At 39.2% G+C, this 23,480-nt stretch overlaps 1 protein-coding gene across 2 annotated transcripts in view; it reads left to right on the top strand.

Moving 5' to 3' along the window:
- The window catches only part of LYRM4 (LYR motif containing 4), a 218,445-nt gene that overhangs the window by 115,325 nt on the left and 79,640 nt on the right, over positions 1-23,480 (top strand). Inside the window, exon 3 of one of the 2 annotated variants that reach the window (XM_043979363.1) lies at positions 2,391-2,505. The exons of the other annotated variant lie outside the window; for it this stretch is intronic. Coding sequence (XP_043835298.1) covers positions 2,391-2,505 — 115 coding nt within the window. The remainder of the gene's footprint in view (positions 1-2,390; positions 2,506-23,480) is intronic. 2 annotated transcript variants of the gene reach the window in all.

The following is a 23,480-nucleotide window of genomic DNA, read 5'->3' as shown; positions in this document are numbered from 1 at the left end:
TACTTTCAAGGAGCTTACCTTATAGTGGAGCAGCCAACACATAGGGCCAATATTTGCATCCCATTTTTAGCTCAATCACTGTTCTGTGACGTTAAGATTCAGGCCTGCCTGCACGTGTGCAGTGTTTCTCTTGCCTCCTCCCACTGTGCAGTTCAGCAAATGTTTATCAACACTGTAAAGACACTGTGCCAGGCTTTCGGGATACAAAGATTTTTTTCAAACACAATCCCCCTGCCCAAAGAGATTACATTCTGTGTATCTATCTCCACTCCAGCTTTTGAATTCCTTTCCCATCCTTTGAAGCCACTTGAAATACTACCTCCTCCAGGAAGTCTTCCCCATCCTCCCAGCCAGCAGCAATTTATTCCTCTCCCCTCCCTCACCTCCCTCCAGCAAGCACACGAACCCAGGGATCAAACATAAGACTTTACTTATTCATTTATCATATATCATGTTGTATATTACATTTACAGTTATGAATGTGCCATTTCATCCTGGACTATAAGCTCCTTTAGGGCAGAAACTATGTCTAATTTAAATTCTTTCTCCTCTAGCACTTGACACGGTGCCATGCATACAGGAAGAGCTTAATACATGTTTGTTAAATGTGTTGTAGCCTTGAATTAGGCATAGAACTGTGTTCCTTGAAGTGGGGATATCTCTTTAGGCAAGGAATTGTATTAAATCAAATCTCTTCCATAAGATCCTGTGAGACATAATTAGGCAAAATGACTTCTGACTCCTCCAAGTAAAGTCATAAAACCCTATTTCTTATTTTTAGCAATTCAATCAGAGCTTTACATTAGCTCCAGGCTTTTTTATTTAGTTGATTTTTTTTCCTATTATGGAGATTTTGATCACACGTTAGCCAAAAGAGAATCAGTAATTATCACTTCTTACTTGCAAACTGAGCTTAGTGGATCAGAAGAGGGAAGAAGTGGGATGTGTGAGCTTGGTAGGGTGAGGTTTTGTATGAATCTCAGAGTGAGGGAAGTTTTTCCAAGGTTGTCCAGACTAGCAGGGGTACAGGCTGGCTCTGTGCTGACAAGTGAAAACTGGGACTTTTAGGTTCATTATGCTGGGCCGTGTGGATTCCTCTTGGGGGTAAAAGCCTCCCTTCACTGTATTCCTATTTTTAATGCCTCGCTACAGAAATAAGACGGGCTCCGTGGATGGAAGAGAAAGGAGCAGAGGTGTGAGGGTCAGGTAATGGAGAATGGGAACTGCTCACACATATGTGGCGGGGAATCCGTTGTGTATGTCTTCTTTCTATTCTTCCTTCATAGGAAGCAGCTAAAAGCAGAGAGCCTTCTATCTATGCCTGTCTTTTCTGTCACCCTTTTGTGAGCTTCCTCTACTTGATTAGCCTGCCAGAGATTCTGAGGAAATGGATGCACTTCTAAGTAAATACATGGTGACCAGCTACTGTATCTTCATCAGCACTGAAACCAAACAATACATGAATCCTCAGCAAAGAGAGCTCTGTAAAACTCCAGGGATGCCTGGGATTCTCACCTTCAATTTTTTACTTTGAGCAGCTGCATTTGGTAAATGTGGTAACCTCCCTGGGTTTTTCCATAAGTGTGTTTGTATCAGTAGGGTGTGTGTGTGTGTGTGTGTGTGTGTGTGTGTAAAATTCCACAACAAAAACTCCCCATAATCGGAAGATTTTGAAATCCCAGGCAGTGGCCAGTTGTTGGAAGAGCACTTGAGTATTTAAAAAAAGAAATTGGACAGTCTCTTGGAGTTTGTCATTGCAATATGTGACCTGTTTTTGGAACACTGCACAGCTGGGCTTATGTATGATTAATAGGAGATTTCTAATCTACCATTAAGAACACAGCAGGGCATGAATAGAATCCACTTAAATGAACAGGAAAGGATCAACCCACTGGGAAAAAAAAACCTCAGAGAGGTAGCTTGGCAATGAACCTGGAGTTAGGAAGACCTGGATTCAAATCCTCTCTTAGACATTTACTAGCACTGTGACCCTGGGCAAGTCACTTGACTTCTTTATGCCTCAGTTTCTTTACCTATAAAATGGGAGTGTTGGACTTGATGGCTTCTAAGGTCTCCTTCAGATCTAAATCTCTGATCCTATGCCTACTTTATAAATAGGAAGAAAATGGGAAAATAAAATGATCAAAGTTCAAATTTGTCACAAAGAAAGTCACAACTGAACATGTTCTCATCAGGCCTGCCATATGTTAGATTATGGCAATCAGAGGAGGCTACCATCACTTGGATGCACTTCCTTAAAGCCTTCCTGGAGATACACTAAATAGCTCAGGAAGTAGGTGTGCACTGAGGCTACGCCCCAATCCAGGAGCTCCCATTCCGCTCCAAGGTGCAGTACATCAACACATGAAACAGTTCTTAATTTTTTTCAGGTTCCATGGTATTCATGGATGTCACAACTGCATCCTACACTAGTAGGACAGCACTCCCTGTTAAGTACCATACTGAAAAGCACTGTCACCACAGATCTCTTCAGGAGGGGGCCTGGTAAGTGGTGCTTGTATTATATTGCATGGTTTTGGTTTTGCTTTTTGCTTTTTGGGGGTTTTTTTGTTTTTTGTTTTGTTTTTTTCAACTAAAAAAAACCTTTAAAAATCTTTATAAACATTGAAAAACACACGCACAATAGCATTAAATCCCACTCATCTTTGTACAGTCTAGCTCTGATCTCCAACAGGGCAGTATAGAGTATCATTTCTGATGCCTCTTGTGAGACAGAACTGGCTGTGCTGGCAGAACAGATGCACAATTCTGAAATAGGATGGAAAAAGTCAGGCCATAGATGAAAAGCATTCATCTTCACCCAGCCTTGCTGTTATTTGTTGCGGTATGTAATATATGTTATGTGTGGGAAAATACACGTGTGTGTACACATGTAAAGACAAACAAAGAGAGACTAGGCCCTGGATCCTATTGTCCCCATTTATCTATCCAATGACAATATCCTATAGGTTTACCTCTAAGAGCAAGGGAACCTGACACTTCTCTCACCATCCATATTCTAGGCTGATTAAACGCGCGCGCACACACACACACACACACACACACAAAGAAACAAACAAACAAAAAACAACCAAGCTCCACAGGGAGATTACATTATAATAGAAGGAACAACAAAGAACCTCAATATTGGCTGAGAATTTTCTCCAACCTATAATTCCACAATTCTTTCAAACATTCAGTGAAAAAAATCAAATTAAATTAAAATGGGGACGTTACACACACCCACCCCCTTGGCTGTCTTTGCAACAAATGACATAGCAAAGCCAGCTGATCATATATTAAAAAGAACACCCCTTTCCTTTCTCTCACTCCAACATTAATTCTCCTAAATAATCACAGTATGAAACAGTGAGAAATGAGATCATGAAATGTTGTTTGGGTTTTTTGTTTGTTTTACTGTCCTCTAGTATAGGTTATATGAAGGTTATATGAGATGTGTGAGGTTCATTTCCTCTTGGGTATAAAATGATAGGATGCTGTCCTCAGAGGAATAAATGAGAGTGGGAATCTTCAGTTTAGTCTCTAGCTCACTGCCTTGGCAAGGAGAATGATTCTAGTGAAAGGTTGATGAAAGAAATAATAGGAAGGAAGGCTTGAAGGAAGGAAGGGAGAGGAAAAAAGAAAGAAATGAAGGAAGAAAGAAACCTCCCACTTCCCCCATCAGTTGATAAAAATTTAAGAAACATAAATAAATTATTTAGTAGATGAAAAAGCATTTACTAAGTGCTAACATTGTGATAGTGTGATAAGTATTGGGGATACAAATAAAAAAGTAGACAGACCTGCCATCAGGAAGCTTACATTTTTTTTTCTTTAATAGTATTTTATTTTTTTCCAGTTAGATATATAGATAGTTTTCAACATTTGTTTTTATAAGATTTTGAGTTCCAAATTTTTCTTCCTTCCCTCCTGCCTCCCCAAGACAGCAAGCGATCTGATATTGGTTATATATGTATAATCACATTAAACATACTTCCACATTAGTCATGTTGTGAAAGAAGAATCAGAACAAAAGGGAAAAAACTCAAGAAAAAAATTTTAAGTAAAAATAGTTTGGTTCAATCTGCATTAAGAATCTACAGTTCTTTTTCTGGATGTGGATGTCATGATTCCTCTGGAATTGTCTTGAATCATTGTATTGCTGAAAAGAGCCAACTCTATCACAGCTGATCATCACATAAAATTGCTATTACTGTGTACAGTGTTCTCCTGGTTCTGCTCACTTCATCCAGCATCAGTCCACTTCAGTCTTTCCAGGTTTTTTCTGAAATCTGACTACTCCTCATTTCTTATAGCACAATAATATTCCATTACATTTATATACTACAACTTATTGAGCCATTCCCCAGTTGATGGGCATCCCCTCAATTTTCAATTGTTTGCCACCACAAAGAGATCTATTATAAATATTTTTGTACATGTGAGTCCTTTTCCCTTTTTTATGATCTCTTTGGGATATAGACCTAGTGGTGGTATTGCGGGGTCAAAGGGCATGCACAATTTTATAGCCCTTTGGGCATAATTCCAAATTGTTCTCCAGAATGGTTAGATCAGTTCACAACTCCACCAACAAGGCATCAGTGTTCCACATTTTTCCACATCTTTTCCAACATTTATTATTTTCCTTTTTTGTCATATTAGCCAATCTGTGAGGTGGTACTTAAGAGTTGTTTTAATTTGCATTTCTCTAATCAATAGAGCATTTTCTCTTATGGCAATAAATAGCTTTGATTTCTTCATCTGGAAATTGCCTGTTCATTTTCTTTGATCATTTCTGAACTGGGAAATGACTTGTATTCTTTTTTTTTAGTGAGGCAACTGGGGTTAAGTAGGTCTGACCATGACCTCCTTCCTTTTCATTAAACTCTACTATCTTCCTAGTCCCTACAGGATCAAATTTAAAATCCTCAGTTTGACTTTCAAAATCCTTCATAACCTCTGACCCCTTCCTACCTTTTCAGTTTCTTATACTTTACTTCTCATATATGCTTTTATCCATTGATACCTGCCTCCCTGCTGTTCCTTACCCAGGATGCTCCATCTCATGACTCCAGGTGTTTTTGCTGGCTGTCTTCCCTGCCTGGAACTCTCCCTGTTCATCTCCACTTCGTAGCTTCCCTGGCTTCCTTCAGATCTCCGCTAAATTCCTGCCTTCTGCAAGAAGCCTTTCCCAGTCCTCCTTAATCTTAATACCTTCCCTCCGAGATTACATCCAATTTTTCCTGTGTAAATATTGTTTGTAGCTAGTTGTTCTCATGTTTTCTCCCCCATTGGACCATAAGCTCCTTGAGAAAAAGAAATGTTTTTTGTCTTTCTGTCCTCTCCCTTAGCAAAGTGTCTTGCACATAGTAGGTACTTAATAAATGCTTACTGGCTGGCTGATATATGTAAAACATGTCATATATAACTCATATGTCGTATATATTTGTCTAACCCAGGCTATTTTATATGTAACGTCTTATATGTTATACAGTAGATGCTTTGTATGCATATACTTTGGCAGCAGTATGGAAGATAGACTGGAGTGGGAAGGGCCTGGTGGTCAGGAGACCAATCAGGAGGCTATTTCACTAATCCATATAACAAGTGGCAAGGAACTAAACTAGACTGGTGGCATTGGGCGGCCTTGCCCAACTCAATTCAAAAAGTATTCATGCTCTTTTCTGCGCCCAGAAAAGAAGCCAAAGTACAGGGCGACTGAGTCCTTTGAAGATACTCAAGACAAAGGCAGTTAGGAACAAAGGTCAGTATTGTAATGAGGATGGTCAAAATCAAATTTATTAGGTCTTTTTAAGAAATTATTTTTATTAGCAAGCATACTAGATTATGAAGGGCTTTAAATGCCTAGCAGAGGAGCCTGTCTTTGACCCTTCTGGTCAGTGGGAGCCACAGGAGTTCTTTTTTTGTTTTTTGTTTTTGTTTTTAGTGAGGCAATTGGGGTTAAGTGACTTGCCCAGGGTCACATAGCTAGTAAGTGATAAGTGTCTGAGGCCGGATTTGAACTCACGTACTCCTGACTCCAGGGCCGGTGCTCTATCCACAGGAGTTCTTTGAGGAGGTGACAGGGTCAGATCTATGATTTAGGAAAATCATTTTGGCTTGGATTATGGATTATAGAAGGAAGAGCCCGGAGGTAGGAAAACCAAGGAGGCTATTTCAGTAGTCCAGATGATAGTTAATGAGGGCCTGAACCAGGCAGGTGGCTACGTGGGTAGAGCAAAGGGAAAAGATGTTCAAGATGTCATGAGGTAGAATGGACAAGTTTGGCAACTGATTGGATATTTGGGAGGTAAGAGAAGGTGGAAAACCAAGGATGACTCCGATGTTGTAGAATTGAGTGACTGAAAGTCTAGTGGTTCCCTTGACAGAAAGAGGGAAGTTCAGAGGAGAGGTAAACCTGGAAGGAAAGATAGTAAATTCTGTTCAGACATGTCAAACTTAAGATGTCACCCAGACATCCAGCTGGAAATGTCCAGTAGGTAAATGGTTGTACAGGGCTAGAGCTCAGGAAAGAAACTAATACTGGTAGAGATGATCACTGAGCTCATGAGAGAAGGGAGGAGAGGGAATAAGTATTTATTAAGTGCCTCCTGTGTGCTTTGATAAGCACTTTACAGATTTTATCTCAGAGGTTATATAATAAGAAGAGGGCCCAGGACTGAACAGGTGACCGTGTCTAAGAAAACATGAAATGAAGTCATGGGATATTAGAGCTGAAAAGAACCTTCAGAATCATCTAGTCCTCCATTTTGAAGATGAGAAAATTGGGGCTCTGCTGCTTAATCTGTGTGACTTTGGTCAAGTCACCTGACCTCCATGGGCCTTAGTTTCTTTGTCTGTAAAATAAAGGAGTCAGATGGATTGTAAAGCAATGCAATGTAGTCGATAGAGAGCTGTCCACAAAACCAGGAAGATCTGGGTTCTCGTTCTGCCTCTGGCACTTACTGGCTATGCAACCCTGGACAAGTCACTTAACTTTCCAGTGTGCTGTGTAACATTCTTAAGCCAATGGTGCCCAACTCAAATAGAAACATGAGTCACTAAACCGTACATAGGATACCACATATTGGCTTAGTTTTAAAATACAATGTCTGTATTTCATTGTATTTTTATCTATTTTGTTAATTTTTTCCCAGTTACATTTTAATTTGGTTCAGCCTGCTCTGCAGTATTAGTGGGCTACCTGTTTGACACATCTGTTCTAAATTATAAATTACTAAGAAGGCACTGACCTTCATTGATTAGTAGAGTGAGTTTCCTCTCTAGAGTTACCTTTCCTAGCCCAATCACTATCCCTGTCCAGCTCTCTAGATCTGTGGTCCACAGTCATACCTCTAGGTAAGGTAAAGGTAGAACTCAGACCCCTGACTGTCAGTCCTCCCAATGTGGTGGTCTTTCATAATTGTAAATAAGGAAGGAAGCTGATTTCTTGTGTATATTATGACATCAGTCTTTTCATTATAACCACACATCATATAATTAAGTAGAATAATAGATTGAACTGCACTGTAAGTTGTGATGTGGAAAAATGTAGCAAAGCCTAATTGAGCAAGCCTGTGAGTTGCTATATAATATTTATTGATGTATTTTCCTCCTCCTTGTATTTTTTCTCCCCCTTATTGGGAAGAAAATCAATAAATATTTTCTCTGCATCATTTCTCAGTCCATACCTCCCTATTTCTGCTTTATTCCCCGTCCAGCAGCAGACTATTTTATTATTGTCATTTTTACTTTTTAAAAACAAACGTGCATTGCCAACAGAGCCTGCCCTCAACAGAAAGGACTTTGTCCTTGCCTGGATAGACAAGAGTGTTAAGTTTAAGGAGCAGGCATCCAGCTGCCCCTCCCTGGCTGCAGGGAAAGGAAGGCAGAGCTAAGGCGAATTCAATCCTCTGCTGCCACCTAGCTCATCTCATCCCTTCCCAAAACACAGCCACCAAACGTGATATGGTGTGAGAAAGTACTTTTAGAGGTCATTTAGTCCAGTAAACTCATCCTGAGAAACTCAAGGGATTAAGTGACTTACCCTTAAAATCACACAGGTAATAAGTGACAGAGCCAGGATTCAAGCATAGGTCCTCCAAACTCACCTGTTGGTATCTGACAGTATGCCTCCTGTGACCCACTGTCCACCATAGGCTTGAACCCATGCAGACTGACTTCATAAAATAAATACACGTATTCGATAGGGATTGGAGTTTTCTTTCATGGAAAATATATGCAAATGAATACTGGTAATTAATTACATGTCCAAGCTTGGACTGAGAAAAATGATGAGAAAGGGTGCCTTTAGGTGGCAGCATACACTGGAAAGAACACTAGCAGTGAAGTTAACCACGGTGGGGAGGGGGGGTTTACACATTTATTCCCAGTGGGTCCTTGGGTAAGTCACTTAACTCTCCTAACTCCACTTTCCTCCTTCATAAAATGAGTCGATTAGATCAGATGTGGCCTTTCAGATCCCCTCTTGTTTTAAATCTATAATCATATGACCTCCCTCCCCTATTTGCAGAGATGAGACACTCTGGGTATGGCACATTACATATCATATCAGATTCAGTAGATGTATTTGTTTATTTTGTTGGAATGATTTTTTCCCATCATTATTTTTTATTCTTTTTTCTAAGGGATAGATTTTACAAATGAGGGAACTAAGGCCAGAATAGATAAGTGACTTGACTAGGCTCATGCAGCTAGTCAGAATCTGAGAATCAAACTTAGGTCTTCCTGACTCCAAGACGAGGGCTCTTTGAGTAATAAAGGCAAGTCAAGTCAAATCGACAAGCATTTATTATGCACCTGCTAGGTGCCATTCACTGTGCTAAGTACTGGGAATACAAGGAGAGGCAGAAAATCAACACAATATTAAAGCAAAATGTCCATAAAAATCTAAAATTTAAAAACTGCATTGCCTCTAATATTTAAAGGACATGTCAAAAAAAAAGACAAAAACAAAAAAATAAAATAAAGGACATGTCGTTTTTATAAATATACCCATCAGTGGTATAGATGCTAGCCCTTCATAGCATAAGAGACAGTCTAAGAGTTGCCATCCCCGCAAAATGTATGATGATCCTTTCCAATTTAGCAGGACCATCCCTGAAACAACAAAAAGCCAGTCCTTCCCCGACCCTTTTTCCGATGCCTCCTATGCTTTGTTGACAAAGCCTTCAAGAAGTCAGGGTCACCTCTGTGTCAAGATGAGGATTCGGAGGAGGACTTTTGTAGGTGGCATATGCATTTATGAAAAATTATATTGAAAAGTACTAGTCAGATGTTCACCTTGCCCAATCTGACTCTCAGCTCTGCTTTGACATGACTCTTATCACCTGTCTTTCCCTTCCCCCCCCCCTCAGCTAATCTTCTGTCACCCTAACAATAATTATGATAACACAATGGGCCTGGACCTGTGATTTCATTAAGCATAGGAACTCCCAGGTGAGGAAACTCCCTCTACCAATGCAAATCAGCACCTTCTCTGCTATTTAGAATCTTCTAGTTATCTACATCATTGAAACATTAAGTGATTTGCTCAGGGTCCCTCTGCTTGTCTGTGCCTGGGGCAAGGCTTGAACCCATTCTCTATCCACTACTCCAAGCTGACTTAATGTTTTAATGTTTTCCTAGTGCTTTATATACAGGGCCTCCACAAACAACCCTATTCATTAGGTACTGTATTTATCACTATCACCATTTCACACCTGTGGGTGTAAGTAGCTCAAAGAAGTTGTAACTTACCAAGAAAATGAGTAGAATTTGAACCATAGAAAAGTAGGGGGCAGCTCGGTGGTGCAGTGGATATAGCACTGGCCCTGGATTCAGGAAGACCTGAGTTCAAATCCGACCTCAGACACTTGACACTTACTAGCTGTGTGACCCTGGGCAAGTCACTTAACCCCAATTGCCTAACCCCCCCCCCCAAGTAGGATTTGAACCCAGGTCTTTCTGCCTGCAGGTCCAATACTATTTCTGTTCTATCCGGCTCTCTCATTGTTAAAGGAGGCCTGCAGCTGCTTCCTGGCATTTCTTCTAGCCCCTAAAACTGAAACTTCCAAAAAAGATCTTTCTTCTTCCTCCTCCCACCTCCCTCACTGAACTTTCCCTTTCATTAGTTGTAGTAAAATTTACCAGGACTCCAATTACACAGGCACAGTGTTCACTTATAACCCTACTATCCAGATGGCCTTTTCCTCTACTTATGTTATGACCCTCATGAACATATACCCGAATTCACAAGTGTGAGATTTTTTTCATTCTAATTAGCACTTTCTCCAGGAGTCTAAGTAATTGATGAAGGCAGAAAGTTGTGTACAAAAAGCAGGATTCCATCTTTTTAGACATGTTCAGCCTCGTGGTGGAAACTAGTGAATGAATAAAGGCAAAGAAATGTGAAATGTAAGTCTTTCTTATGTTCAGTAGCCTGAGTAATGAAATTTAAGTGGAGACAAACTGTGTGAGGTTTGAATAAAGTTGGCTGATTGTAGGAAAGAAGTTCCATATCCAAGTGAGAATTATTAAATGCTAGAATGTTCAACCAACTTTCCATCTCTTGAGGACTTTGAAAAAAGGTTTCCTCAGACTTACCTTCAGGAATTCTTCACATCTTTGTGAATATGCATAGATACTATATTTGACTCTTTCTGACATACAAATTCTGATTCTTTTTTTAATGAGTCTCATGACCTCATCAATAGGTACCTTATCATATGGCCTCACTTCCACTACAGTTGTGTTTATTAAATTCTGCTAGATTATAGCTTTATGCTGGAGCAATAATCCATTCAGTCCGGCAGAAGGGGGATATATGTAAGATGTTAAAGCAGGCTCTGACAGTAGCTCATTAACAATTCATAGTTAGGGGTTAACACAATATGGTACCATAAGAAAACATTTGGCAGCTAAGATGGAAAGAATTGGAGAAGAGGCTGAAATAAAAACATTCTTTAAGCTAGAGTAAGAGGGCTGAAACAGCAAGTCATACAAAGTCAACATGGAGTCTGCCTGGAAGTAAATTAAATAAACATCATTCAGTTGAATGATTATTATGTTGGCACCAAAGCCCTCATGCATCACTGAATTAGGTTTTGAAGGAGGCTGTTACTTAAGAGAGTATCTGTGATTATGGGGGGGGTGAGAATTGGGGTGAGGGGTGGTTTAATCAAATCACTCACTGATACATTTGAAAGTATGGGTATAGGATATGATGCTCTAGGGACACCATTATTCTTGGTCACGGGGCTTTTTTTTTTTTACTGTAATATGAAAATTCTTATGAAGTCCTAAGGTATAGACATGATATGAAAAAAAATCTTTCAGAATATTTTATTGATGCAGGAATACAAAGTTGAGAATCGTTCAGATGTAGCTATGGTTTTTAGCACCAGGATTAACAAATTAATATTTTTGAAACTTTATTTTTCCTACTAGACTGTAATTATTACTGTTAGTAATTGCAGCAATAGCAACAGCAGTAGTCTTTTTTGTTTGTTTGTTTGGGGGTTTTTTGTTTTTGTTTTTGTTTTTTTTTGAGAGGCAATGGGGGTTAAGTGACTTGCCCAGGGTCACATAGCTAGTAAGTGTCAAGAGTCTGAGGTCGTATTTGAACTCAGGTCCTCCTGAATCCAGGGCCAGTGCTCTATCCACAGCGCCACCTAGCTGCCCCCAACAGCAGTAGTCTTTTTTTTTTTTTTTTTTTTTTTGCGGGGTAATGGGGGTTAAGTGACTTGCCCAGGGTCACACAGCTAGTAAGTGTCAAGTGTCTGAGGCCGGATTTGAACTCAGGTACTCCTGAATCCAGGGCCGGTGCTTTATCCACTGCGCCACCTAGCTGCCCCCAACAGCAGTAGTCTTTTTTTTTTTAATTTAATTTTTTTTTAAGTGAGGCAATTGGGGTTAAGTGACTTGCCCAGGGCCACACAGCTTCTAAGGGTCAAGTGTCTGAGGCCGGATTTGAACTCAGGTACTCCTGACTCCAGGGCCGGTGCTCTATCCACTGTGCCATCTAGCTGCCCCCAGCAGTAGTCTTAATAGCATACAACCATAGCACATTAATATTTTCACAACATTCTACATACATTATTTCTTGGTTATTAGTCACCATTTTCTACCTGGCTGCTCACTTGTACTTCACCTTTGTCTCCAGAATGTCATCTTCCTGCAAGATCTAATCAACTCTGAAACCTAAACTTCCTTGGTGCACACACCTGCCCCTGGGGCCCCTCATTCCCTCTATTTGTAAAGGGCAGAAGAGAGCTCTTCCCTGATCCTTTATTTAAGGAGGGGACCCAAGGCAAATACCTCATAATTTCCTACCTGGCCACAGGATTGCATCATGTCCTGTCCCTACCTTGTCTCCTCTCCCTCTCTTCATTCCCTGGTGTGGTTTTTGAGCGTCTTTTTACATGTTTTCCACCATTAGATTATGAGCTCCTTGAGGGCAGGAACTGTCTTTTGCCTTTCTTTGTATCCTCGGAGTCTAGCACTAGGCCTGGCACATAGTAGGCACTTAATAAATGTTTATTGACTGACTGGTACAACAGCCTCTTCAGATAGTTCCTCACATATCGTCATCCCCATTTTATGGATAAGGAAAAAAATGGAGGGGGAAAACTAAGTGACCTGTTTATGGCAACATAGTTTACAAGTGGCAGAGCTGAGACTCATATCCAGGTCTTCTGGCTCCAGCTTTGGTAATCTTTGCTTTACACCACAACTGCCTCAATAGAGATCATATCTTAATTGTCCTTGTATCAACCACAGCACCTTATAGAGCCTTGCACATTAGAACATCCATCAAACACACTCACATACACATTCCCATAAACATGTAGAATAGAAACATTTTATCTTGGTATTTTCCTTTGAATTAGAGACTGTGTTATGATAAGTATGTATACTTCCCCACATGGTCTCTTGATATTTCTAACAACAAGGGACCAGTTACAGTATTTTTATAGAGGAAAGAAAGCCTTTTTCCAAAAATGTTTCTACAGAAGCATGTTATTTGAGGAATTTTTAAAAAAATACATTCTCCCAGTTTAAATGCTCTCTTCACTGCTATAGTAAATTTTTCCGAAAATCACTAGAAAATATTTTTGGAGGTCTAAGATATAATCTCACATGGCTGTCTGGAAAGACTTCTGTTCAACATTTTCTTAGTTTATTTCACTGACAAATTGAAGCACTGTGAAAGAAGTAGCAAATCTTTCCCAAATTGTCCAGATTTTCAAAAACAAGAGGTCAGTCTTCACATTGCCCTCTATTTTTTTATTCATTTGGATTTGTTTTACTGTGTCTTGGTTTCTCATAAAGTCACTGGCTTCCATTTTTTCAATCCTCATTCTTAGGCAATTATTTTCATCAGAGAGCTTTTGTACCTCCTTTTCCATTTGACCAATTTGACTTTTCAAGCTGTTGACTTTTTTCATGTCTTTCCTGCATCACCCTCATTTCTCTTTCCATTTTTTCCTCTACCTCTCTAACTTTATCTTCAAAGTCCTTTTTGAGCACCTCTATGGCCTGAGACCAATTCGTATTTTTCTTGGAAGCTTTAGATATAGGGGCCCTGATGTTGACATCTTCCTCTGAGGGTGCCCCTTGGTCTTCCTTGTTACTGAAGAAACTTTCTATGGTCCTCACCTTTCTCTGTCAGCTGATCTTGCCTTTCTTTTACTAGACTTTTAGCTCCTTAAAGTGGGGCACTGTTTCTAGGCTGCAGTATCCCAAGCTTAAGAAGTCCCAGGTGATATGATTTAAGGAGAATCAGGTTCTTCACTTGCCTGGCCTGTTCCCTGGTCCTTAGATGACCCCAGACCAACTTGCTAATCAACCAGCTTTGTGTGTTGTGGTTGCTAGCTCCTATGACCCTGTGTCCCTCCCCTACCTGGGCCACTACTACTCGAGCCTACCACCTGGTTCTCAGTAGGGGTGTAAAATCCAAGTTCTGCCTTAGCACCAGCATAAACCCCTGTAGTCTCCCCCCTGCCCAGGGCTCAGCCCACTCACCAGACTGTAAGCTTACTTCCAGATGACACTGGCGCTTCAGCCGATTCAGAGGCTCTGGGGGTCTCTTTCTCTGGTGAGGCCTTCCTGGGACTGGATCTGTGTCAGGGTGACTGTGTGGTTGGGCTCGATTCCTGTATCAGCACAGCAGCTCCCTCCTTCTGACCTTCCAAGCGGTTCTTCATTAGAAGATGATTTCAGCACATTCTGTGAGTTTTGCTGCTCTGGGCATTTTCCTATGGCGTTATTTGGATGTTTTTTGGAGCAATCGTGTCATGAGTTCAGGAGCTCACTCAAGAGGTCAGTCTTGGACTACTTACAAAATGACTAGAGGGCAAGCGTTGACTAATAATAAATTGTTAAATTGGTTTAATGTTTTTGTTTTTTTGGGGGGGGTGAAAAAAAAACAGCTTCAAATGGTAATAGTATTAATAGACCATTTTTGAGCTCATTTTATCTGAATGTTCTTGTTTCTTCTCTAGCATGTGGTTTCCCTGTATTAGATGGGAAAACAATTTGTAGTCTCATTGTTTTAATGGGGTAAAGAGTAGGTATATACTATAAGAACAGAGGCTAGCTATCATTTTTAAAGGGGAGATTATAGCAGACTACCTACTATCATTTCCAAGAGGAATGAAGAATCTCTAACCTGGTTGCTATGTCAGCAGCAATGAGACATGCTATGGCTATGGAGTGTGAAGATGTAGGGGTGAAAAAACAGTAATATGAAAACTAAATGGACTTCTTCCTCCTCCAGAGAGCCAAAAAGACATCAGCCCTCCACTATGCTTTTTACATAATCTGTGTTATGTGCTGTTATAAATTCTACCATTCTTATCCATTGTCTATTTTGGAAAGTATTTGTCAGTGATTCAGTAAACATTAAGCACCAGCTATGTGTCAGGTACTACCCTAAGCAATGGGGATACAAAAAAGGAGAAAGGGCAGTATTTGTTACATATATTCTATCCAGACACACAACAGGATTTAATCACAGGGTGTTGTTTTTTTTTTTAATGTATCACTAATGATTTTGCATGATTAAAGCACTTGGTCATAAAGTCTTGGGGGGGGGGCAATGAGGGTTAAGTGACTTGCCCAAGGTGACACAGCTAGTAAGTGTCAAGTGTCTGAGGTCAAACTTGAACTCAGGTCTTTATGAATTCAGGGCCAGTGCTTTATCCACTGCACCACCTAGCTGCCCCTTGTAACGACTGGAATAACGCCACCTGCTGGAGACTTACTGTAGAAGAGTTCCGCCCATGAAGCGAAGGTCTTTGAGGGCAAGACCAGGAGTCTTTTCTTTGGTGTCAGGAAGTGACGTGGGCTAGTGGGAGGAGGAAGGAAGAGACTGGCGCTCAGTCTCACGCTCTTTCCTCTGGTGGAGAGCGGTATTCTCCTTAAGAAATGCTTAAAAGTCTAACTCTTGCTAAAGCTTATAATTTATTGGCGACCACTCATTAGATATTTTAGACAGTTTAGCTAGAATTTTAGCCCTTAACACCCTAGTCATAAATTCTAAAAGAGAGACCTTCAAGTTTATATTCGAGCAGAAATACTTTGAAGATAAGAATGTATTTGAGAAAATTTAAGTCAACAACTTGTTAACTCCTAGCCCATACCTTTCCCAAATTTTCAGATCACCTTCCCCCGATGTCAACTCTAGCTTTTTCCCCAAAGTAATCAGCAGGACTCCAAGTCCATATTTTACATCGAACATAATGCTTTTAGGCAATAACCCTTTTCCCAAAAATGTCATTATTTATTTATTTTTAGCATTCTTTTTCTTTTTTGAATTTCAAATTCTCTCTCACCCCACCATCCCTTACCCACTGAGAAGGCAAGCAATATGATATAAATTATACATGTTAAATTATGCAAAACATTTTCACATTAAGCAGTAACTCATAATGCCATAGCACTGTCTTGTACCTATGTGTTTAATCTTGAGAAAATATGCATCTAAACTGAATGAGTTGGCATTTCCTATGTATGTGGATGAGTACATGCACATGGGTCTCAGCAATTATGTATGTGGCATATTGGCATCATTTCCATAATCAATCAGCATCATGACTATTGTACCGGGCAAAGTTTGATTTAGATTAGTTTTCAGTAACTCAGGTTCCCTTATGTGCTTAGTGCTCTATTCAAGGGACTTGACAAGGGCAACAGTGTGAAAAAGCAATGAGTGGAAATCAGGCGCTGTGGGTTCTAATGCTGGCTCATTCACTGACTTGTGTCTCCGGGGATAATGATAAAATTGTATGTGGCCTTTTCACACCCACCACCCTTTTCCCTTATACTGGCATCATTGAGAGCTCTGCTGTGCCCTGGACCATAGAGGGTGAAACATTTATAGTCAGAGTAGGGTGAACGTTGACCTTAGTGATAAGCATCACAAATTGAAAGGAAGATCAGATCGGGCCACCAAAAGAGACATGAATGATCTTAAACCTTATCTACTGGATTCCTGTACCAGGGAGTGTATTCAATCACATGACTAAACTTTGGATCCCAGAATTCCATCATACTCTAGTAAGTACAGTTGTGCTGAAGCAGGAGTACAGGCTCCTCTTAATTAACTTGTCATAGATTAAAGGTATCAAATAATCTTGCCTACATACTCCCTGCTGACATTTTTTTTCTTTTCAAACTAGAGGTTGCTTTTCCTAGGCATGAGGCTTTGAGATACTGTGAACCCTAACTAGTCTATAAAGTGATAACAAAGGCTGGGTCAGAGGAGTTTTGTCCTCTGGCACTATATTTAGAGGATACTTTTCAGCAGGATAAAAACAACAGAATTGGGAATCTAATTGACAAGAATAAGTTAAATTAGGCAGCTCCTAAGTGGCAGGCCCACTACTATAAAGTCCTCCCCTGTCTCATCTTACCTTCTCTATCACTCCTCCCAGCAGTGGCCTTTACAACTAGGACAATATTCAGTCTTCCACCTCCACCCCAAAATATGCAGACATGCGTAGTGGTGATCCTCCTTACTACCATAAAAAATTCTTAATTATAGCTCTGCTAATTCATAGTCCCTAGCTTCTACCTGCTAGGCCAAGGCTAAATCTCCGTAGAAATTATTTTACTCTATAGAACTATGATCCTTTTCTTTGGAGACTCGGTTTTCCCACCTTGATTTCTGGTCAGAAATGCTATTTACTCAATCACTTACTCTTGCTAGTTTGCCTTATGCTCCTCTGGGCCTTGGCCCTTTGAATCCTTTAGTCATTGTCCCACTTCTCACAGGCTGTTCCTCTCATTCCTCCACTCTGAATGAGCACATCCTAGATTTTGTCTATCCCTATCTCTTCATGGTTTGTTGTTTGTTGTTGTTTTTAGTTTGATCCTTTTCTGAAAAGCCATCTGAATTCTTTTAAATCTCTTCCTATAATCATCTTGCCCTGGAAAAGTTATATTGTTTTCTCTTAAACTGTTAAATACCTCTGTTTACATTTGAACATTTAATCCTACTTCTCTAATCACTCCATCATAGAAGATGATATTAAAAAGTGTAAAAGTAGTTTAGTCTACCTATAAGTTTATCACTAACTTAGCACATCAGGGACCAGTAATTTTATCTATTTCAGCTGTATGAGTAATTTCTCCATGTCCAGTTAATGAACAAATCCTTTTTTGTTTGTGTATTATATGATTAAATATTAACCAGATTATTGTGGCCAGTGCTTACAAATTCACCAACTCTGTCAACATTAGCTGAATTTTAACTTTACCCATGCATGAAACATGAACCGATTTTGCATTTTTTTCTGTGATGTAACTGTCACTAACCTCTCAGTGATTTACAGGGCAAAGGGCACAGTAGTAGCATTTCTAAGAAAGGATAGGGAAATCTAAGGTTAGACTAAGCATCCTTTTCATATTCACCCCTTGACTAATTGTTAGCTAAGATTATAATTAACACTTATCCAATGAGTAGAAATGTCCTGGTACAAAAACAAACAAACAAAAACCAGGAAGCAGGCATGTATGTTCTTGAGGAATGGCTTTATTTTAATTTTGGAAAACTTAACTCTTTGTGAAAACTCTAGTGCACCTCATACCTCCTTTGGTTTTGTTCATTATCACCTCCAGGTGAAACCAGATGTGGGGTAAGATAGATATTTATTACAAACCACAATAATTGATTATAAAGGTAAAACCAATAGTGGCTCTAGGTAGGGTAATTATTTCTTTTTCTCTTGGTAGAGGTGAAATTTTAATGTTTCCCAAATATGTCATACAACTTTCCCTGTCACCAAGGAAGCTGCATCTTAAGACTCCTTACATTTTAACAAACCACAGAATGTGTCAGCAAATCAATTCAAGAAATGTGTATTAAGCACCTACTATGTGTAAGGCACTATGCAGAATCTGTTTCAAAGAACCTGTGCTGTCCAACATTACCAAGAAAATTTTACTCATTCCTTGCCATTGTCATTCACACATCTCTCACTGCAAAAGGTTAGAATGATGACTTGAACAGAATCCGACTTGCTATCACTATGGGAAGCAGGAGCTACTGAGTGAGTGGGCATTAAGCATAATTTAAAATAAAACAAACCTTTTTAATAAGCCATTGCAGCAACTTTATTTGTCTAGAGTTTTCTTGTGTGCCTAATGTTTTGTCACCTCTTTGAAATAACAGACCACCCCACTTATTCCATACCAGCTTTGACAGGCATTCATCTAACAGCTCATCTTCAGTGTTGGTAATATGGATGTTTGGTTGTGAGATGGCTTCTGTTACTTGTCTAGCTATACCACAGTCTCTACTTTTCTAAGTCCCAATACAATTTGCTCCAGCTAGCCCTCCAAATACTACTTAACTATCATGAACCTCAAAAATAAGTCTTCAAGAGAATATAGTAAAGAATACAAAATTTTTATTCCTTGTTACTTTTTGAGAAAGAATCCTTATAATCATTATAGGCTATTTTCATTTTTAAAACTTAGTGTTAGAATTTCAAATATTCTAACCTACATTTCTCTGAAGGCTTTTGTTAATGTGAAAGAAAAGACCTTGATCTTAGAGCATTGTGTATATCTCATTATTCAGTGTGCATTTTATAATACATTGGTTTTGTTCCAGTTATATGAGTGGCTCAACCCCCCTGTTAAAACCACAGATCTCTGTGTCATACCTGGGATATGTGACAACTCTGGGTTAGAACCTTAGTACTCTTCCAGGGTAGCTTAGGAGAATCTTGTAGTCAAAAGGTTCCAGCTCCTTTTAGCAATGCCCAAAGTAGTTGTCTTCTTGCCAGTGTGATAGCTCAAGATTCAGCATGTGTGACACTGGTGATCCATTTAATTGGTATATTGGTATTAACAAACACATAATGGCAGAAAGCACAATTTCATTACAACTTTGGCACACTGGTATTGAAAGGAAGAAAGGAGCACAGATGGCTGAAAACAGCCATAAAATATTCCATTACATGTCTACAAAAATCATTAGACAGCAGTTAAAGAGATGTTATTAATGTATCAGATTCACTTGGGGAGTCATGTTTCTCTAATGTGCATTAAAACAATGATACTTCTGATATTTTTAATGGAGCCATTGCCAAATAAAAAAACATGTCTTTCTATGCAATTAGAAAATAGATTTATCAGCAGTAAAGAAGATGTCATTGAGTTTTATGTCTCTAAACTGGATAGATTATTTTAGTTGTTTTCATCTTCCAACCCCAAGGGATAAAATATCACAATTACTAGTAGTCCCTGCCAACATATATAGCATAGATGTACTAGTACTTTGGGGTTGGTTTTAATTTCACTTTTGTCTTGAAAACCTAATAAAATCCTGAATAAACCATGCCCATCAACTAATTTGTGAAATCATTCTACTAAGTGATTGTGCAATCTGAATAAATCCAAAGTTTCGGTAGTTTTGACTGATCTCTGAGGAAGCAAGATTTCCTGTAATAGACACTGTAGGTTGTGTTTGTATCATGACCTGTATGATAATGAAGTGGCTGGACGAGGTGACTGCTAACTTCCCACCCAGCCCTGGGTCCTTTGATCTTAGAATGATGATAGGAAATCAGGTAAACTATTTGGTCTGGATCTCTTAGTTATGCTCTTCCTTGGTCGGCTCATCCCAGCTTGGTAAGTCCAGAACTTTAATGGTCATCCCTCTAGGAAGGATTGGTCCTCAGGAAAATAGGCTCAGTGCTAGACACCAATATTTTCTTCACTTAGGGACTTTTCCTTAGGAAACTAAAACTAATATTGAACGGTTGCTCAGCTAATGTAGAATCAAAACAAATGAATTCTTTTCTTTTTCTTTTTTCTTTTTTCTTTTTTTTTTGCGGGGCAATGGGGGTTAAGTGACTTGCCCAGGGTCACACAGCTAGTAAGTGTCAAGTGTCTGAGGCTGGATTTGAACTCAGGTACTCCTGAATCCAGGGCCGGTGCTTTATCCACTGCGCCACCTAGCCGCCCCAACAAAGGAATTCTTAAGGAATATTTTTTAAGAATAAGAATAAACATTTTTATATTAATCTTTATTCAATTGACAAGTGTTTATTTTCTCCCCCTTCCACCTGCACTCTCCCCCAGCTACTTAAAAAAATTATAACAGATTCCCACATTGACTGTGTCAAAAAGTGTATGTCTCATTCTGCACATTGAGTCTCACTACTCCATCAGGAGGTAGGTAGCATTCCTTCATCACTCTGAAATCATTAGTTGATCATTGTGTTTTATGACAATTCTTAAGTCTTTCAAGTTGTATGGTTTTTTTAAGAATATTTTGATTGAGCTCTGGGAGCCTGGTAAATCAGCTTTCTCCACTGTAATGATGATTATCTGTCAAGCACATTTAAATATTGGTATTTTGTTCTGAGCACTGTTTGCACTGGACAGCCCTAAAGACTCCCTGGTCTTTTTTTCTGAGTATATAACTGTATTTTTTCTGAACTCCATGGCAGCAAATATCCTTTTTATTTATGCTTATTACATCCCCCTATTTCAACACACATTTATACTAAGTTATAATATGTAGGTTTATAGGAGATGTTATCTATTGATTATGTTTGAAACAGGTTACTTAGGGATGGCACCAAAGGAAACAACATCATCTCATCAATAATGTGTCTCACAAAATCGAGCTCTCTCCTTTCATTGGAAAGGTGGGAGACTCTAGGTGTAGAATATTGCAGATGTGGTCAGCTGCATTTGATGTGTCATTTTTTCTTAATGAACTATATTCTTAAATCTTTCTTGCAAAGGAAGATTTATTTGCATGATAAGAATGTATTGAGGGGGCAGCTAGGTGGCACAGTGGATAAAGCCCCGGCCCTTGATTCAGGAGGACCTGAGTTCAGACCTCAGACACTTGATTCAGGAGGACCTCAGACACTTGATGCTTACTAGCTGTGTGACCCTGGACAAATCACTTAACCCTCATTGCCCTGCAAAAAAAAAAAAAAAAGACTTGACATAAAACCAAAAGCTATCAATACAACAACTAAAAGAAACTCTTAAAAAAGCAGTTATGTATCTCATTGTTTACATTTATAAGATGAATTTGTTCAGGAAAGGTTTCCTATCCACCTCCCATCCCACCCATAGTGTAGGGATTCTTAATGATGTCCATCAGATGGTGCCATAGCATTGTGGAACAAGGAAAAGGGCCCTGGCTTAAGAGTCAAAGGACCTTTTATTCTTTTGGTAAACATTTATTAAACACCTACTGTGTGCTAGGCATTGTGCTAAATGCTAGGGGTACAAAAAGAGGCAAAAGACAGCCCCTGCCCTCAGGGAGCTTTCAATCAAATGGGTTAAAATCCCACCTCTATTGCTTAACAGCTATGTGACCTAAGAAAAAATCACTTAACCACCCAGGCCTCAGTTTCCTATCTGTAAAATGAGGGCATTGGACTAGCTGATCTCTGAAGTGCCCTCTGCTGTGTGATCTGTGTATCATCTTATGTAGTCTTCTGTCTGATGTCTGCAAACTATAACACTGTAAATAAATGCTTTTCTTGACTTCTTTGGTATGTCCATACTATATTTGTGACTTTGGTTGTTGCTTCCCCTCTTAGTTTCCTTATCTACAAAATGAGGTGATTGAATTAGATGATGTCTAAGATCTAAGTCCTATACATGACTTTGGTTCCTTTTGCTATAGTATTGGGTTTGGATTACCTAGAAGTGGGTTTTTTTCCCTTTCCCAATTCTCTCCATGAAATCTAAAAATAGTAATGATTCTATCATTAGATGATAAGAAACTAATTTTATTTCTCAGGGTCTCAATTTCCTCATCCATAAAATGATTAGACTAGATGATCTCAAAGGTTTTTTCTATGTCTGGTGTTATGTTCTAGTTTTTTAAACTTGCTAACATAAATAACATGTGTCTGTATTATATATCAGCAAGTTAAAATTTGTTATACGTAACATCATATATAACATATGGTTGCTAATGTGTAATGCTGACATAGAATGTTATATAGGTATACAATTACCTAGTATGTCTAAAATAAAAGAAGGGGGAAAAAGTCTAACCCACTGATAAGAATTGGGGAGGAAAAAAAAAACCACCCAAGCACCACATTTCAGTACATGAAAGAGGTAGTCACAAAGACAATACCTATTTTATCACTTTGATGTTTTCTAAAATATTCACAGAACTATTTAATAAGCATCATCACAATAATATGAAGCTGCATATTGAATTTATTCTTTAAGCTCTGAAGAGTTTATAACTTGTTGATTCTTCTTTTATTTATTACAACTCCCCATGGTTTCCTCTTCTTTTCTTTATTCATTTTTGTGTGGTGTTGGCATATCTTCCCAGCCTAGGGAGCATTAGGCCTAAAGGGGTCTTGGACAGCATGTTTGTCCAGTGGCCTACTTCTGAAGAGAAGGAAACAAGAGCCTGGAGAGACCGTGACTCATCCAAGTCACACAGAAGAATCTGGGCAGCTCTCGGATGGAAGTAATTGGGTGGATGGAAGACAAAAACACAAAACCCTGTGTGTCTCTTTTTCCCTCAAGGAACATACGATGTCAACACCTCAATAAATTTGTAGCAGGGTTTTAAACTTGTTGGGGCACTACCAAGCAAAGAGCTGAATGGCTAGTGGAAAATTGAGTGGGGTTCTACAGTGCTCCCCTATATCACCACAGACCCATTTCCCCTAAGGTTATTCCAGCTGCAAGGCTAGAGAAAATAAATTTCATATCACTTTATCCTCCTACCCCTCTTCCCTCAAGGAAAGCCAGATCAACTTTCTCTACCTTGGGTTTGGGAAGAAGAATACAGTTTTCAGGAATATTTCCAAGGGAAACCAAATATTTCTTGTCTCCTGTCTTATCGTAAATACAATTTAAGTCTCTAAAATTTTATAGCATAGGCATTTTACCATGGTTACTCCATTCCTTTTTGTCTTCTATAGGGTGGCCTATTCAAAGTCATGTTGTACTAAGCATGGTGTGTT

The sequence above is a fragment of the Dromiciops gliroides genome, chromosome 1 (genome assembly GCF_019393635.1).
Source record: "Dromiciops gliroides isolate mDroGli1 chromosome 1, mDroGli1.pri, whole genome shotgun sequence".
NCBI lineage: Eukaryota > Metazoa > Chordata > Mammalia > Microbiotheria > Microbiotheriidae > Dromiciops > Dromiciops gliroides.
This window is presented reverse-complemented; position numbering and strand designations above follow the sequence as displayed.